This window comes from Perca flavescens, chromosome 7 (genome assembly GCF_004354835.1).
Source record: "Perca flavescens isolate YP-PL-M2 chromosome 7, PFLA_1.0, whole genome shotgun sequence".
Classification (NCBI taxonomy): Eukaryota; Metazoa; Chordata; class Actinopteri; order Perciformes; family Percidae; genus Perca; species Perca flavescens.
In genome coordinates, this window is record NC_041337.1 from 877,837 (window position 1) to 892,455 (window position 14,619).

General features: G+C 42.5%; 1 protein-coding gene across 1 annotated transcript in view; it reads right to left on the reverse strand.

Moving 5' to 3' along the window:
- Positions 1–4,510: 4,510 nt before the first annotated feature.
- Positions 4,511–14,619, reverse strand: part of dnajc5ab (DnaJ (Hsp40) homolog, subfamily C, member 5ab) — a 37,826-nt gene continuing 27,717 nt past the window's right edge. The window contains exons 2-5 of the mRNA XM_028581974.1: positions 11,113–11,285; positions 9,631–9,844; positions 9,258–9,429; positions 4,511–7,639 (exon numbers count right to left, since the gene is read on the reverse strand). Of these exons, the coding sequence (XP_028437775.1) occupies positions 7,542–7,639; positions 9,258–9,429; positions 9,631–9,844; positions 11,113–11,219 (591 nt within the window). The 5' untranslated portion in view covers positions 11,220–11,285 and the 3' untranslated portion in view covers positions 4,511–7,541. The remainder of the gene's footprint in view (positions 7,640–9,257; positions 9,430–9,630; positions 9,845–11,112; positions 11,286–14,619) is intronic.

Below are 14,619 nucleotides of genomic sequence, written 5' to 3' on the forward strand. Positions count from 1 at the left end.
CTGGTATGTGGACGGATTAGGAGCATGCCAGGCTGTTGCTCTTTCTACAGTTACACTCACTCTCCTAACCCTGTAGACTTTTTATATATATTTATCAATTACCACTAGCCCTGTAGACTTTTTAAATATATATATATATATATATATATATATATATATATATATATATATATATATATATATATATATACATACACAGTCCCTGACAAAAGTCTTGTCGCTTGTGTACAAATTGACCTGAAGTGCCACTGAAATATATTTCTAATCAAGATGTTTTTACAAGAAATGGCTCATTTTAATCCCAACAGCTTTAGTAATAATGTTTCAGTGCAAAACGAAACTGTCAAAAAGTTTTTGCAAAGACATAAGTGTTGTCGCCTTGTCATATGAGCTTCACCTGTGACTAATGGATCAATTAGGTCTCAGGTGTGTATAAAAACAACCCCAGTACACTAGACCTCTGCAAACATGCCTAACGCTCACCCTGAGACTAAAGTTTGGATTATCAAGAGGCTGAAGACCAGATCCTCTGCTGATGTGGCAGACACCTTCAATGTGTCTCAGCGTCAAGTACAGAGGATAAAAAAAACATTTGAAGACACTGGAGACGTTTTTGATGAGCCCAGGTCAAGCAGACCCCGCAAGACAACTGCTCGAGAGGACCGTTTGTTGGCTCGAAAATCCAAGGCCAGCCCATTTTCCACTGCAGCAGAGCTCCACGAGACCTGGTCACCTGAAGTCCCTGTGTCAACCAGAACAGTTTGTCGGATTCTGTCTCGAAATGGCCTCCATGGTCGAATCAGTGCCCAGAAGCCAGCACTAAACAAAAGACAATTGAAAAACCGTGTGGCATTTGCCAAGGCCCACAGCCTGCTAAAAGGATGGATGCTGGAAAAGTGGAAGAAGGTGGATTTTTCAGATTAATCTTATGTTGAATTACACCACAGTCGCCGCAAATATTGCAGGAGAGACCTACTGGAGCCCGCATGGATCCGAGATTCACCCAAATCCTGCAGCAGGACGGTGCTCCATCGCATACTTCCATCTCCACATCAAAGTTCCTCAAGGTGAAGAAGATCAAGATGCTCCAGGATTGGCCAGCCCAGTCACCAGACATGAACATCATTGAGCATATGTGGGGTAGGATGAAAGAGGAAGCATGGAAGACGAAACCAAGCAGTCTTGGAGGCATGCAAGACTGCTTTCTTTGCTATTCCTGATGACCTCATCAATAAATTGTATGTATCCTTGCCAAACCGCATGGATGTAGTCCTTCAAGCTCATGGAAGTCATAAAAGATATTAAATTTGGATCTCACAGCACCACTACTTAATTTGCTGACATATTTTTGTATTTGCAGTAAATTTGTTCAATTTCTGTATAGGCGACAAAACTTTTGTCTTGCCAAAATTTGACCTGTCTGAGCTATTTCTAACACCAATTGATTAATTAAAAGTCAGGTTAGTAGCAGGTGTTTCTACAAAATGGATAAGCGACAAGACTTTTGTCAGGGACTGTATATATTTATCAATTACCACTAGTGGTGCAAAGATGAATTGATGAGTTGTCAACTATTACATTTATCGCCAACTATTTTAATAATTGGTTTGAGTGAAAGTTCTCTGATGTCAGCATGTTAAATATGAATATTTTCTAGTGTCTTCTCTCCTCTGGGACAGTAAAATGATTGTTTGAGATGTGGACAAAACAAGACATTTGAGGACATCATCTTGGGCTTTTTTGGGAAAACACTGATCCACATTTTTCTTACATTTTAGATAACAAACAACTTATCCATGAGTCAAGAAAATAATTGACGGTTTAATGGACAATGAGAATAACCGTTAGTTGCAGCCCTAATGACCATTTAAACTTGAGACACCTTAATTCCTGTAAGCTACCGGGACCCCCTGCAGAGACGTCCCTCTACATCTAGTTGCTGCCATATTTTCATGCACATTATAACGAGATTACTTGTTAAAAGAGTTTTGCTTTTTGCGCCACAGTTTACTTCAACGCCCCCTGTTCAGCATCTCCAAACACCATATATACTGTACCACTGGCTAACAGCTTCATTGGCCAGGCTGTCAGGAAGCTCTACCAAGTGAAAGAAACGGACACCGCAACGCCGTAGACTTAGACGGAGACCAGCAAAGTCTCTTTCCCGGTGCTGGCTGAGTGTTACTGAGCAGCCTCCAACTGAGCTTGAAGACGTAGATGTGACGTGAGCAACGTGTCTGAAAGTGTGAAGTCTTCTGGTAGCTGTGAGAGAGAAATCTCAATCATTCCCAATCTTACAGAGACGGAGAGTGGAGGTATATGTAAGGAGATAACATAGACACAGGCTAATTACTGATCACTAACATGCTAGTTAACATTAGTAATTAAACCTAAACAGATAATGGAAGTCCAAACTGCCTGTGAGCTTCTCCTGTACTATACGGTAATTCCTCTACTGTGTGACAGTAAGTCTCGTGGTTATGACACAATCGTTAGCCAATTTTTATAAAAACGTCTGCTACGGAGCCATAACGTGAGCTACAAGGTAATGGAGCCTTTAATACATTGTCGTTTCTTTAGAAATAAACAACGGACAAATAGAGTCTTTAAACGCTTCAGATGTGAAGTTATTCGCTGTCAAAGTGACGCCAAAATGAATGGGAGTCAATGGGATGCTAACGGGAGGTGATGGCTTGATAGCATCAGAATCTCCCCATAGGAGGAACGCTTCCTGGAGGCTCGTTTACCCCATTGAGTTCTACACCCCTCTCCTCTGAGGTATAAAGGTATTCCTCTGTACGTCCGGCACATATTGCAGAATTGACAAAGTTCACTTGACTTGATATAAGCATTGAATTGATGTTTAACACACTAATGTAGTTGTTTGCACAGGAAAGGACACATTCAAGTGTTCATTAATGTTCAGTATTTTCAACAATTAAAGGTTCTCCTTTTAAAGACATACTTTGCATCATAACTCATTCTTTTCTTTTCAATCAAAGAAACCCACAGCGAAGACTGAGGCTCTGAAGCAACAGAAAACATTTATTTTACAACTTCATTTACCCACACGTCTGCCTGACGGCCCATGCTAAAAACAGAAAAACCTCTACGTCTCTATGTACCACGAGCCGCTGCGTGTACACACAGCACAGCAGCTCCGCCATTTTGCCACTTCATTGTCGAAAATGGTTCACATCTAAAAAAAATCTATACATCCCCTCAATGTTAAAAACATAAGAAAAAAAAAATCAAATAAATAAAACAGTGCTTGGATAGGATTATCTTCTGGTCACTATATTCACACTTGTTTTAGATCTAACAAAGGAGGTTTCTGGACTCCTCCAGGCTTCACGCTGCATTCACTCCCACACTGTTGCATGTTTTGGTCAATAGAGGAAAAAAAATGAGGGAAAAGGAGGGATTTGGGGCTTTTTTTTAACAACGTGGCTTTGCAGTGGACACATGCAACCCGGTCTCACGGCAGTTCGTGAAATGGTCACGTTATTTTTCATCTATTGATTTGTGTACACGGACACGTTTATGTCGGGGTTTTTTCATGGTGGTCAGCACGTAATGGGAAGCATCTCTACGGAGGTTGGGTTTAGGAAAAGAAGAACGGGGAGAGGACACGATCTCCAGTCTCTGGGGTGAAAGTCCTGTGTTGTTTGACCCATCCACCCCCCCAACCAACCTCCTTGCGCGGGTTTTCGGGATTTCATACTACTCGCTACCGTAGTCGTGCTGTGATCACGACAGATGCTTCCCACTGAAATACATTAGTTTAAAAAACGTGCTGACCACCACGAAAAAAATCGAAAGAATCGATAGATTAAATAACGTGACCATTGCACGAACTGCCGTGAGACTGGGCTGCAACACATGATGTGAAGCACAAAAGGAATACAGTAAAGACAGATTTGATTAAAGAGGGGAGCCTTTGCCGGTTTCATAAAAACCCTTTAAAGAGTCCTCCTCAATCGGACCCAAAATCCAAATTAAAAACTGGAAGAAAAACTTAAAAACAAGGAATACAAGTCAGACATAATCGGCCCATTTGGAACTGTTCAAATGGGTTTACTGGAGCCGACACCATGCATGGTGCATATAAAGGCTCTGACACACCAACCAGACGGCTGACCATCGGCACAAAAGCCAGTCGGACTGATCATTCAGGTCCATAGAGGTCCAAAAAGGGCCTCAGAACACACCGAACTGGCGCCGACTGGAGCGTACGTTCTGCGCGTGCGCGAGACGTAATGCGTATCCATAACAGCAGGCGGTGCTGATCTGTATCGCCGCCCAAGAAATGAAAACCGGAAATGACGAACGTGTCACATGGGTCTGGCTACCTCCCGCCAACAATTAATGGCGGCTCGTTGGGAATTTACAATCTCGTGTTTTACGAAGATAGATCAGCGAAATGTCTTCATTTCAGATCGACAAAGGTCAGTTTGAAAGATTTTCGTCAGATTTTGAGAGGCGTTCGTCCCGCTCGTTATTTCCGGGTTAGCACTCCACCAATCAGATTGGTCATTGAGTCCGACTGCCTGCCTTCCGATTCACCATGTCAAATCGGCCCAAATGGATGCCGACAGCTCCTCCGGCTGACGACCGACCTCGCCAGACTGTCAGACGGCTGATTATCGGCTGGGCGTGTCAGCGCCTTTAACTGTACTGATGTAAGAGAAGAAACCTGCATTCACTTGATTTAGCTCTATTCTTATGGCCTCAAACTGAGCTAATTGGGGACTTTTTCTTTGATTATTTATGAACCTGCAAATTCCCTGAAACAACCTTTGAAATTTTGTGATAGAAGGCTTGCCATGGAAGAGACTTATTGTCATGATATGTACAAATACATAAACAAAGTGTTTGATTGAGGAATAAATTTGCCTGTTGGGTTCAATTTCCTGAACTTCTGACACAAACAACCAAAATGATCCTGTATATTCCACTTCAGCAGAGCTGGAGTGTAACAAAAAGAGTAGTAATTCTGAAGGTATTCTGGAAAATGATACCCTAACTAATCAGCCTGTTTGTTATAAGATTATATTATCTAAAAAAAAAAAAAACTGCTGCCACACAAACAAATAAGACTTTGGATATCAATATCCTCCCTTTCGTTTACAACATAAATAAGAAAAACAAAAAGAATGAAAAGCAAATTCTACAAATAGAATGGAAGAGGAAAAATGACAAACTTAGGGTTTACATTTCTGACCAACTCAAAGAAATACAGTGACGTGAAATCTAGACATACACTTTTACGCGACATGTACAGCATTTTTTACTTTCTCACAAAACTAACTGGAAACTAAAAACAAAAAAAAAAAACAAAAAATAAGGGGGGCTCAATCAGTGTATACGTGTTGTTCTGGATTACACCAAGAGGTCACTAATGTCTCTACTAATAATACCGCTGGACTCAGTGCACACACACACAGCTCTCAGTGTGGAAAACAGGGAGCTCCATCCTTCATATGTGGAAGAGAAAGTGGATCCAGGTTCAAACGTAAAAGTAGGAAGAACTGGAGGAGAGGAGGAGGAGGAGGACCACAGTAAATCTATAATGAAGTAACCTTAGGCTGAATCCCATTTCCTTCCCCTTAGTTTTGCACGTTCACGTGAGAGTAAGCGCTATCCCAATTCCTGTTTTGATCGAGGGGTAGGGCTAAGAGGACCAAGCATTTTCACGAGCTTACTTGTACCCGAGTATTTTTGGCTTAAAGATTTGATTTACAAATTACGACAGTCTTGTTTTGTGCTCTACACAGTCCTGCGCGTATATATTTGCAACCATGTTCTTCATTGAAACATTATTTTTAAAACTGCTAGTTCGCTACGCTAACGTTACATTAGCTGATTTGCACAACAGTCCCGTATTTGTCTGACTAGCCTTGAATGGACTCCATGGCAGCAAGCTAGCGACGATGTATGATGACGTAACCGTAACCACCCCTAGTCCTTACCACTCGGTAGGGGTAAGACAGTGAAAATGGGATTCAGCCTAAACCAGCAGTAAGCATGATCGCTCCGTGTACCCTTATGTGACAGAAATCTATATGCATATGCCCGTTATTTCTGCCCAATCATGTAGGCTTGTGTCATGTAGACGCGCCTACGGACAGTGTTGTTGTCACTACATAGAGCACCTGTTGAAGTGTGAGCTGCAAAGGGCTCCTGCAGTGATGTTCCCCGAGGGTATGGAGGACAAATAAACACCCTCAGCCCCCCTCCCCACACCCCCCCAGTCCTATCAACTCCTCACTGAACACACACACAGGATCACTGACCCATTTCCAGCCAGCATCGGGCTGAGAGAAAAGCCTCGCCAAGTGTTTCCCAACGGGCTAAAAAGGAGACAGCTTGTTTCTCACTCATGAATAGTTTCTGAGTGAATGAAAAACAAAATGTCCAAAAAGCTCTCTCCTGGGATGCCTGGCGTACATCTCCACTTGGCCAATGTCTTGAGTTGATAGATGGAAAGTTGGTTGATCCTTGTGTAGTCTCAGCAACGCTTATACTACCTGTCTGCATACGATGTTTGTCGCATGTGCAGTGTGCATCATAACCTTTGTTTGTGGGGGACCCCAACTGATATGGCTAAATGATGAAATGTTACATCACACAGACTGCATGTGGAGGTTGCCAAATCCCTGGAGGACGGAAGAAAGTGTTACAAATGTACACTTTCGAGTCACATTTACGCTTGTTTATAGCGCAAGGGAAGCCAGACAAAACGCTTCCCGCATTGACACGGCGTCCTGAGAAAAAAAGTCTCTCTCTCTCTAGGTCCATCTCTCATTTGTTAATTAACCAAAATATAGTTGGTTTGCTCAACAACCTCCAGACTAAAATTTGTGAGCAGAAATAATTTGCAAAAGTTTCCTCTGTTACCACTTTCTTTTTGTGCGGAAGTTTGACATTTTTATGCTTTTTCTTTGTTGCGATTGTTTTTTAGAAATTAAAAAAATGTAATAAAAAACATCAACATTTTTGTGCATACCTCACACAGATAAAACCGTTGTGTAATTCTTTAGTAAACATGTCTCTATGTTTGGACAGGGTCCCCCTTCTGTTCTTCTGACTGCATCTGCCATGACTATTGGGAGCAAAACTATGAGCTCATCTGTCCCTCTTAAGATCATGGTTACTCTGGACAGGATCACTGGTGTTGTTGCATTCTGTCTAACCAGTATTAAAAGAATTGGTTTGTTTTGTTTTGGGTTTATTTGTCCTGCTTCATTTCTCGTCCTCCTTCTCCCCTCACTTCACATTAATGAATTAAAGGTCAAGGTGTGGGCTGGCTGACTGACTGTCAGTGATTGTATGCAGTATTTGCTGGTGCGTGTGTGTGTGTGTGTGTGTGTGTGTGTGTGTGTGTGTGTGTTGGAACCAATGGATGATACTGTAGCTGTGGTTACCAGAAGGTGTGAGCTGTGTGTGTGTGTGTCTAGGATGCATCGGTCCTGTAGCTTATGTGGGCATCAGACGTGAGCTGTGTGTGTGTGTGTGTGTGTGTGTGTGTGCGTGTGTGTCTAGTATGCGTCGGTCCTGTAGCTTTGGTGGGCATCAGACGTGAGCTGGGTGGTTTCTGTGGCTGAAGACGGCTGCATCATGATGGGCTCACTGCCATCTGGGGAAAACATCACACACACACACACAACACACACAACACACACAACACACACACATTAAAGCTAGGGCTTGCAAATGCAATCAAAATAGAAATCACAACATGGACTAGTGCAATATTGAAATGGCAGGGGGGCTGCAACATTTGTTAAAGGCAAAATATGTGTCAAACTGCTGAATGAAGTGTTATGGCGCTGAGAAAATGCCACAGTTGTGTAAAGCCACGGGCAGTGATTGAGTGTCTTTTATTACCTCACAAACACCTTACGCTGCAAATCCAAATTAAGCACAAGTCCACTAACAATAAACATCATGTGTATAAGCTTGAGTTGCTGACAAAGACGCAGAGTGCTATCATAATCCATCCTGACATAATCCACTCAGCAAATAGACACATCTGTTACATCAACGACTGGAATGATTTAAAGTAATGCATCAAGCCAAACATTCGTCTGTTTCTGGCTCTTCCATTGTGACGATAGGCTGATTATGTTCCCTGTGGTTGGATCGTAGAAGGGTTGGGACTTAATATTAATTACGATGTGTGAAGTGTTGTGAATGTCATGTTTCAAATATAAGACTACACAGATGTGAGAGTTATCGTCAAAGAGCATTCATGTTCTGGGACCGTTTAGGGACTGTGTGTAAAATATCCCATGTAGTTTTGTAAATGTACAACATTGTGTAAAAGGGTTCAACAGGAGCCTGCTGTTAGAAAACTGTCAGAAGAGACATGGGGCCCTATCTTGCACCCGGCGCAGCGCAAAGACCGATGCTGTTGTCATTTTCCCGTCCAGCGCCCGCATGGTTTAAATAGCAAAAGCACCTGCTCCCATCTGTGGCCCATGGGCGTGCTGGTCTTACATGGAGGTGTGTTCAGGTGCATTCTGGGCGTGCTGGTCTTACATGGAGGCGTGTTCAGGTGCATTCTGGGCGTGCTGGTCTTACATGGAGGTGTGTTCATGTGCATTCTGGGCGTGCTGATCTTACAGGGAGGTGTGTTCTGGGGTGTGCTGGTCTTACAGGGAGGTGTTTTCAGGTGCATTCTGGGGCGTGCTGGTCTTACAGGGAGGTGTGTTCAGGTGCATTCTGGGCGTATTGCTATCTTAAGGCAGCAGGAAGTGGTCGCGCCATTGACCACCAAAAACCTGGTCTAAAGTCAATAACGCAGCATTTCATTGTTATTTTAACAGAGCATTAGTAAAATGCTCCTAGGCTTGTGCACAGCGCGTGCACACTATGCTTGTTACACACACAGAGACACACAGCAGCACACACAGATGCAGAAGATAACAAATAAAAATATTACGGTGCAAATCCTCCATCATAACAGCAATGCTCCAAGGTCCAAACGCGTCTGGCTTTTAAAGGGAATGGGAGATGATCTCTGATTGGTTGATTCCATGTTACGCCCAAAACACACCTCTGATTAATGAAGACACTAAGGACAACCCTTTAGGACCATGCGCCCAGCATACAGAACCTTTTTTCCGCGGTCAAACTAGAAAAAGTGGATTTGGACACGCCCTAAACGCACCTGCGCCAGGCGCTTCACGCCGTGCGCTTAGATTGTTAAAATAGGGCCCATGGGCGTTTAAAGCCCGATATTTGTCCCTCACCTCTCTCGTCAGCGGTCATCTGGGCCTCCAGGTCCTCGGGGGAGACGTAGAACTCGGGCTCCTGGTCCATGGGCGGCCGAGGTTTACATTTACCGCAGCAACAGTTACAGCAGCAACACAGGCAACAGCAACAATAACAGCCTGTGGACAGGCAGCAGAAGACGAACAAGGCCTATGGGACGAAGAGGGGGAGGGGGGGGGGGAAGAGAGAGAACTTACTCTGTCTGCTTATTTAGTCCTCTACTTAATGTGATTTTTCCCTTTCTTACATTTGACACTAAACTCGGCTTCAAAACCAAAACGTAGCGGAGTAAATGTAGCCTTAAAGGTCACAAAGAAAGAAAGAATGCACGCATGTTGGCCTCCATCCTACCTTCGCCCACCAGCTGGACAGAACAAAGTAGGTGTTGACGTTCTCCTCTCCGAACTGCTCTGCGACATAAAGCCCCAGCGAGCCGTATTTGTCGTAGATGTTCTTCTTGGTGGCGTCGCTCAGGATGGAGTGGGCGTTGTTGATTTCCTTGAACTTTTCGGCTGCGTCCGGGTTATCCGGGTTCTTGTCTGGGTGAAACTTCAATGCCAGTTTCCTGTAAAAAAAAAAAAAAAAAAAAAAAGAAGAAGAAAGATTTGCAATGCTGGCACACAAAAGATTCCAATGGGCCTTTATCACAGCAGACATTTTAGACCTGCGCAGAATCGATCACCAACGATCGCCACCCAGTGCATGCTGGGTAGATGTGTGTGCGACTTGATCCCAACTTGCTCAGACGTCATGCACACACGCGGCAACAGTAACCTCACTAGATCACAGCGGCCGCAGGTTTGAGACGCAGGCGCCGCAGTTGCTCTCCACCGACTGCAAGACCCAGGTGGACCCAGGGGCATGCTGGGAAACGCCGTCCTCTCAGCTGATTGGTTCAGAATCGACTCAACATGATGACGTTTCATATGAACTTTGTTTTGATTTTGAATTGGAGGGATTTGTGTGATTTAAAGGCTTATTCTGTACAGAACACGTGTGGCTGGTAGTGACGTTTAGAAATGATCATCGCATGTAGAGCAATTTGAGAGCTACTCTGTCATAATAAAAACAACTGGAGACTGTGTGTACAAGCTGACATATGGGTATGACTGATAACATTTGATTAAATCGGAATTGCACCGAACAGGATGTGGGTGTTTGTGTGACTTCCGTTCAGCCTGAAGGCGGCTGGAAACGGCTGCAAACTGTCCCGACTTGACTGCGGCTTTTTGTCACTAATTTTGACTGGTCGTAGCAGAAAAAGCACAAGTGGTACTTATAACATTAATGGTGGCTCTGTTCTATTCAAGTGTTCCAGGAAGCTGTGCCAGTAGGTTCATATGGACCACTATTTTTGGCTGTTATTTATATACATTTAGTTTGAAGCGCCAAAAGCAGGCAAATTCTTAGTTTGGTTTGTGCGTTAAGAGCTTGAATTATGGGTTGCAATTTCCAAGAGATGGGTCTCGACTTAACCACAGATAACTAAAAAGAAATAAATCTAGTAGTGAGTAGTAGGGGTATGAAATGTGCACAAATAGGAACAGAATAACCCCAATTTAGTTCTTTTCTTCTTATCTGGCTTTGTAAATGGAGCACTGCTGAATTTACACATTCACACTAAACTGGGAGTATAATTTGTTTCAAAATGTAAAAGTGTATACCCAAATATCAGCCAAAAACTTCTTTTAGAGAGGTTGTTTATTTCAGGATCCCTGTGACCCATAACAAAATGTCTCACAGGCCTCTGACTCCCTCTAGTGGTTCTCAACCTGAAAGATCAATATCAAAGATGGCCTATGGGGGCTTGCTGCTGGGTGTAGCAACACATACCTGTAACATTTCTTGATATCCTCTGTCGTGGCGCTCTTGTCGACTCCCAGCACGACGTATAGCGATTCTCCTGATGTGGAGAGAGATCTCTGTCTCTGCTGCTCCATGGCCCCTCTCTCTCTCGCTCTCTCGTTCCTTCTCTTACTCGCTCCCTCGCTCGCTCAGCCTCTCACCTGTCGGGTAGGAAGAAAAACAGGTACATTCATGATATGGATATGAACTTGTTGTGTGTAGCATTGCAATTGAATTGGGATGTTGATTGCCTGTGTGAGTTTCAAATGCTGCACAACGCTACCTTTACACGTGGCCGGCTATTTTCATAAACGGACATTTCAACCTCTCCGTTTTCAAAAATAACATTGTGCACAGCTGTCAGAAAAGTGTTTGTTTACCCGTCCCTGTGTATATATACCGTCGAGAGCACACCAAAAACCTGTAGGTGGCAGTGTAACGAGAAGCTCAAGCCCACGTTAGCCAATCAGAATCCCGAAAATAGCAACAACCGCAACGTGTGCAACATCATGGTTGGTCAAAATGTAGGAAATTCTGTGCCGGTCGCAGACATGTAACTATGGAATCCACCGGACCAAAACTTTGGCTCTGTTCATATCAACTGCCGATAGAAAAAAAAAATAGAAAAAATATCTGGAAAGACGCAGACGGTTCCCTGTTTGTTACCTGCTCTGTCTTGCATATATTTGACACCACAAACATAAAAACCACATCAATGCGTTCGCCAGATCTTTATCTTTCTTGTGATGATAATATTTTTGCCGTTTTAGAATTACAAAACAAACTTTAGAAGTATAGTCTTATAGAATGGGCATTCCGTTGTTTCCAGGAAGAAGAACAAAAAAAGAAAACTAAGTAGCTGATGAGCTAAAGGTCGCTTTGTTTTTTCTTCTTCTTCGTATTAATTTGTCTACGAAAAAAGCCGAGGGACCTATTACTGTGTGACTTGCAGAAACCATTGCTATTCTGTCCGATCCAATCCCCAAACCCCGTTTCAAACTCGTCCCTTTCAGGTAAAGGATGCCCCACTTGGTCCATTAGGCCTCCCTGCTGCTGATAGAATTACACTAAAGAGTGTCTTTTCTTGGCTTTTTAGAGGCTCCGATGGTAATAGAACCAGGCCTGAGGGTTTTTTTCTTCACAGGGCCATTTGGAGAAAGGAGACTCACGAAAACAGAAACAGCTTCAGTCAGAAGTATTTACACAGGCTGTCATGTTTCAGGAGCTCTTGTGTGACTGTAGACTCTGATATTTCCATGATCAAAACGCTCATTACACCTTTTACACTGAACGTAAAGCTGCATGTCTATGGCCAGCGTCTATGTTGGAGTGTGACTGACTTAAGTGTTTAAGTCGGCTCTACACACTGCCCTTTGTACCATGCCTTCATCTGGGTGCCTATAAACTACCCTGGACAATGATTATTCAATTTTTATATATATTTTATTGCCTGTTGTACTTGAATATATACAGAATTTGCACTGACAATGTACTTGCACTTGACAAAGCCAGAAATCTTGGTGTAGTCATTGACACAGACTAGAGGTCGACCGATATGGGTTTTCTCTGGCCGATGCCGATGCCGATCTTTAGAAATCAGGGTCAGCCGATGGCCGATAAATGCTGCCGATTAATTTTGGCCGATATTTGGCCGATATGTGCTTGTTTTTAAACCTCTATTTGAAAGATAAAATGTAACACTAATATACACAGAATTTCTCAACAAAAACATTTATTGAACACTTCACCAATCTACACTTGTATAATGTAAAAATATACTGTATATTGTATAATGTATAAAAAATATATTAAATAAACGAAACAGGTAAGAAGATCAAATAAACTTTTAAATGAAAAAATTAAGTTTAGTGCACTTAGCAGCATTTAAACTTATGAGAATACAAATCTGCAAGCTTCACAGAAAGTGACGTGTTATTAATCTGAACACTATTTAACTCCTGTTGAATCACATCAGACTAGGGCTATCTAAAGTCAATTCTTGTTCACCTTGTTTGTTAGATCATTGTTCATTTGTTGAAGTGTTGTATCTGTGTTTTGGGGATCCTACTGTTACATGTCCTGTTGCACTCATTAGGATCTTATCTGAGCAGATTTCTGTCATTCAAACAATTGAGTTGTAATTTAAAACTAGTCCAGCCAATTTAATAAAAGTAAGGGTTTTATTCGTGTTCGAGTCCATAGATGCAGTTAATGGATACAGGCACGGAGAACTGAAGGCTCTGTTAGCAACGATTAGCTCCGTTAGCGGTCAGCTCCGTTAGCGGTTAGCTCCGTTAGCGGTTAGCTCCGTTAGCGGATAGCTTCAGTTAGTGGATGAGACTGTCACGGACAAGGGTAACAACCAGACTCTGATAAATGACATTCGGGGAGCTTCCACAGCGGTGTGGCCGCGGTGTTTTGTACAGTTTTATTAGTAGGCCTACAGTTAAACAAAGTGACTGTGCGAGACACACAGCGCAAGAATTTACGAGGGGAGGGGCTGGAGGCAGCTGGTCTGAGTGCGCTGTAAAAAATGTCGCCTAATCACGTTTTTAACACTAGGCTGCCCGCAGATGCGCCTGCCAATAATCGGCTTGATATACTGGGATATTGGCAGTGGCGAACCGTGAGTACTACAGCTGGGCCTTCACCTCGGCCATCACCGCCGAGAAAAAAAATCATCGCGGAAAAAACAACAGTACGATGAATTGAAAGGGTTTAACAAGTGCAATCCTTTAATTAACGATGACAAAGATGTAAACAAATAGACCATAACGTTAATAACATTCTCCGCAACAAGAAACATTCTCAACATTAACTTCAGAAAACTGAAGACCATTTAGGCTACATAGTTGAAATTAAATAAACATACTCTAAAGCCAAAATCTGGAAATATAAAATTAGGTCACCCAGAATGTCACCCCGTCACCATGGACAGCGCTAAGAAATCACGGCGCATTACAAATCATTCAGACAATGACAAATAAATCCATGAGCATCATCAATCTACAATACAACTTCAAAATCACAATACGCCAAAAGTTACATAAAGCTGGTAATACAAAGACTATGTTTTAAGTTGCAATGAAGTGCAAATGCCTCTCCATGCGCAATTACGCATAGTGCAATAAATTAAAGTCACAATTTTAATTTATAGGTTATACTATACCTCCTTAATTCGCCACAGGGAAAGGGACAGACAAGTGAACATGGGGGGAATAAAAACCCTCTAAAAACAAAAATCCAACCGCACACTTCTGATACATTGGTTGATTGATTCGATATTGAATTAAAGGCAATTTGCGCTGGGACAACCTCTGCAATAAATACATCCAGTAATCTTAATCCCTTGAAATAATAATCAAGGTGGTTTATGACATAGGCCTACTTTACATGAAAAGTGGATTTTTTTGTGTCTATAAGGTTAAATTAAATTTAAATACATTTAATTTAAAAAAAAGACAAAAAAATTACATTAATACCTACTTTTTTAGA